Source organism: Semicossyphus pulcher, unplaced genomic scaffold (assembly GCF_022749685.1).
Source record: "Semicossyphus pulcher isolate SPU_LCO1_2020_fin unplaced genomic scaffold, fSemPul1.0.p SCAF_3, whole genome shotgun sequence".
NCBI classification, from domain to species: Eukaryota; Metazoa; Chordata; class Actinopteri; order Labriformes; family Labridae; genus Semicossyphus; species Semicossyphus pulcher.
This window is the reverse complement of record NW_027211704.1, coordinates 35,116,587-35,120,838: the sequence shown is the minus strand read 5'-3', so window position 1 is coordinate 35,120,838 and position 4,252 is coordinate 35,116,587. Positions and strand designations below refer to the sequence as shown.

At 40.8% G+C, this 4,252-nt stretch overlaps 1 protein-coding gene across 1 annotated transcript; it reads left to right on the top strand.

The window, feature by feature from the left end:
• Positions 1–1,040: 1,040 nt before the first annotated feature.
• LOC138605635 (nuclear factor 7, ovary-like) lies at positions 1,041–2,405 on the top strand. The gene has a single exon (XM_069678015.1). The coding sequence runs from the start codon at positions 1,041–1,043 to the stop codon at positions 2,403–2,405; it is 1,365 nt and encodes a 454-aa protein (XP_069534116.1).
• The last annotated feature ends 1,847 nt before the right edge of the window (positions 2,406–4,252 follow it).

The window sequence follows — 4,252 nt, the reverse complement described above, 5'->3', positions numbered from 1 at the left end:
ACAGTCAGTTGCGCCTGCATGCACAACAAGAAAAACAGCTCGTTGTTCTGACTCCCAACGCATTGCTGAAAGTTGGAGTATGGACACCTTGATGTGGAGGGCTGCCTCAATGGTCCATTGCCAGTGTCATCTTTAATAGCTATATCGATAGATTATATGTTTCTAAGGTGCTTAGGGCCAAGAACAGTAATTCTAGTTTTGTCTTTAATGCGAGTCTGGACCTGACGGTCAGGTGCTTTGCTAAATGAGCAGCAGCTGAAGGCCGGAGTCTTGATGTGCTTAGCCTAGGTACAAAAACAGAAACAGTCCAGTTACACCCAAACCACACATTTGACCTATTGGCTACATATTTGTATATAGTTCTGTAGAATGTTTAAAATGCATCTTTTACACAGTATTGAACTGTCACCACATATGGTTTAGGTGATTTAGACTTCACATTCCTTTTATTGTGTGAAATGTGACAAAGACCAGGATTATGGTGTAGTTGGTGTATTCCTTTGTTGACCACAAGCTCTTCTGCTTGAACAACAGCATCACTTCTGCTATAAAGGTACCATCAAAGAGGAACAGGTGCACCACTTGAAATTTTATGTGCTCCATGAGGGTCAAAGTCTTCTGTGCAAGACATATAAAATAAAATAAAACCTTTTAATCAGTTATTTTTTAGGTCCGGTAAGTGTTCTTTGAACCCTGGACTGTATTCTTGATCTTAATAAAGCCCCAAGTTACAGGTGACAAAGCTCCACCCATCACATCATTCACCTGACACAAACCAGGAAACAGTTTATTCCTCTTCTTCACTGAAGAGAGACAAACGGACTGAAAACAGACGATCTGATTCAGACTCACTAGTTTCTCTAATTAAGTTCAGCTACAGGAGAGAAAATAGGAAAACTACATCACTGCTGCTCTAACCTGCTGACGCTGCGCACTCTGAAGGTGAGTTTGACTAAAAAGTACACATCAGAGACGTTAGAGGAGGGAGGGAGCCATGACTGACTTTCTGTCTGCTGTTTTCAGCTTCACTCAGAGACTAAATGGCTTCCAGATCAGAGGAGGATCTCTGCTGTCCGGTCTGTCAGGACGTCTTCAGAGATCCTGTTGTTCTGTCATGTAGCCACAGCTTCTGTAAAGACTGTCTGAAGAGCTGGTGGAGACAGAGACCAAGACGAGAGTGTCCAGTTTGTAAGAGAAGATCTTCAAGGGTAGAACCACCTCGTAACCTGGCGTTAAAGAACCTGTGTGAGGCCTTCTTACTGGAGAGAGATCAGAGAGCTTCAGAGGCTCTCTGCAGTCTGCACTCTGAGAAACTCAAACTCTTCTGTCTGAACCATCAGCAGCCGGTGTGTGTCGTCTGCAGAGATTCAGGAAAACACACCAACCACAGATTCAGACCCATCGATGAAGCTGCTCGAGAACACAAGAAGAAACTTCAGGAAACTCTGGAGCCCTTAAAGGAGAAGTTAAAGGTTTTTAAACAAGTTAAAGTGAAGTTTGATCAAACAGCAGAACACATTCAGGTCCAGGCCCGACACACAGAGAGGCAGATTAAGGAGCAGTTTAAGAAGCTTCACCAGTTTCTAGAGGAGGAAGAGGAGGCCAGGATGTCTGCACTGAGGGAGGAAGAGGAGCAGAAGAGTCAGAGGATGAAGGAGAAGATGGAGGCTCTGAGCAGAGAGATAGCAGCTCTTTCAGACACAGTCAGAGCCACAGAGGAGGAGCTGAGAGCTGCAGACGTCTCATTCCTGCACAACTACAAGGCTGCAGTGGAAAGAGTCCAGCAGCGCCCCCTGCTGGAGGATCCACAGCTGCCCTCAGGAGCTCTGATAGATGTGGCCAAACACCTGGGCAACCTGAGCTTCAACATCTGGGACAAGATGAAGGACATGGTCTCCTACACTCCTGTGATTCTGGACCCAAACACTGCTGGTCCAAACTTTACCTTGTCTGAAGATCTGACCTGTGGGAGAGGAGGAGCAAGACAGCAGCTTCCTGATAATCCAGAGAGGTTTGATGATTATGTTTGGTCTGTCCTGGGCTCTGAGGGCTTTAACTCAGGGACTCACAGCTGGGATGTCGAGGTTGGAGACAGTTTATACTGGTTACTGGGTGTGTTTCCAGAGTCTGGCCAGAGGAAGGGAGACTTAGAGTCTGAATTATGGGGATTAGTGTTCTATCGAAGTAAATACAAAGCATGGTCACCATCAGCTTCCATTGTTCTCTCAGTGAAGAAGCAGCTCCAGAGGATCAGAGTGAATCTGGACTGGAACAAAAGAAAGCTGTCGTTCTCTGATCCTGATACTAACACACACATACACACCTTCACACACACTTTCACTGAGAGGATGTTTCCATTCCTTGACAGTGATGCTAAACTGAAGATATTACCACTGAAGGTCTGACAGGCTGATCAGTACACAATTTTAGTAGTTAAGCCAGTTTAGCTTTGTCACACTGTTTACCAACTGTTCAAAAAGGTAGAGGACAAATGTATCTTTGGCTCTTTTGGTGACCTACCATTTGAAAAAAGTACCTTGAAAGGTTAGTAACTTATGGTATGGTATCTCGGTTAACTGCTCATCCTTCTTTCCACATATCAATCAATCAATCAATCAAATTTTATTTGTATAGCGCCAAATCATAACCAGAGTTATCTCGAGACACTTTACAAAAAGAGCAGGTCTAGACCGACTCTTTGTCATGTTATTTAAAGAGAGGCCCAACATGAATCACCATGAGTAGCACTTAGCAATTCGGCACATTGGCAGAAAAACTTCCTTTTAACAGGCAGAAACCTCGAGCAGAACCAGACTCATGTTGAACAGCCATCTGCCTCGACTGGATGGGCCGAACATGGGATAGAAGGAGATGCAGGATAGAGACAGGCAGAGAGAGCAACAACAACATATGTCCTTGTTACATGAACAACAACAGACACATACTTATGGTTACAATGCCAATAATAGTGGTAGACTAGGGTGAAGATTAGCAAAATAAATAAATAAATAAATAAATTAGCGAGAGAAGCAGAGTAATGATAAAGGCTGAGGTAATCGTAATTGTAACAGTTGAATTGTAATTGTAACATATGCGTCCTACCTGTTTATAGAATGTATGTTTTTTCATTGGCAAGTTTGTCCTTATACTCACCTTTTATATGAACTTGACTCTGCTCCCTTATTTTCATTTGAGGTTTCTTTTTTAATAACTTCATATTGTTTTAATAATACTACTGCTTAAACATGATTGTTTATGTCTTTCTCTCAGAGCTTGTGGTTCCTTCATTCTGTTGGCCCAATGGAAGATGATCACTAATTAAACACAGCTATGTTAACTAAATACAGTTATGTTTAAATAAAAACATAACTTAAATGTCAGATAACTTTTATAAGTGTTTGCTACCTTTACATTGCACAGTAACCAAGATTAACATGGTGCAACAAAAATGTTAAAAATTAAGTATACACATGAATTTAATCCTTTTAAACAGAATGTAGAACCAAACTCAAATCTCTTACAAAGTATTTTTCTTTATAAATTCAGTTGACTTTGAACTTATAGTACAATTAAGAGTATTCTCTGCTGCTGATTCAGGAGTTTAATCTTTTATCATTATTTACAGTTTGATCAGTTTGATCTGTCATGTCATTGTTTTAAAAAGCGTTGTCAGAGAATCAAAGAGCATGTCGTTTCACACTTGAGATTCAGAGGTTTTCTTCTGGTTGAACTTTTCGTTCTGCTGATGACTTGTTTTCCTTCTTTATGCTGTAAAGTTTTTAAAATCAGTTCAGTTGTTTAAGTTAAAATTAAAAGTGGTGTGATGTTGTTGGTTGTCTGCTGATGCTTTTTTTTAAGATATGGTTTATATTTGTAAAGGTAAGGGAGAGTGTAAGATAGAAACAGATGCACATTTAATATTGTAAAGAAGAGATGGATTTCTTTTAAGCATGATGTGAAATTCTCTCCTGAAAATGTGAGAGGCTATGAGATGTAAACTTTACAATTCAATAACCGCTCAGGCGTTTATGAGCTTCAATCATTAAACTCAACCTGCCGTCGTGTGGGACTAACTTCCATACGAGAGAGGCCTTTCATTCCGTTTGCACAAAACTCTGTCATAGATATCAAAGATTGGATAAAATATTAAATTATTCGTCTTGGATGTCCCAACCTGAAAATTAAAGATTTGTAGAAACAACAAAGCAAAGATGTCTGACCTCCAACGAAGGGCTTTAATGCCACACAGAGG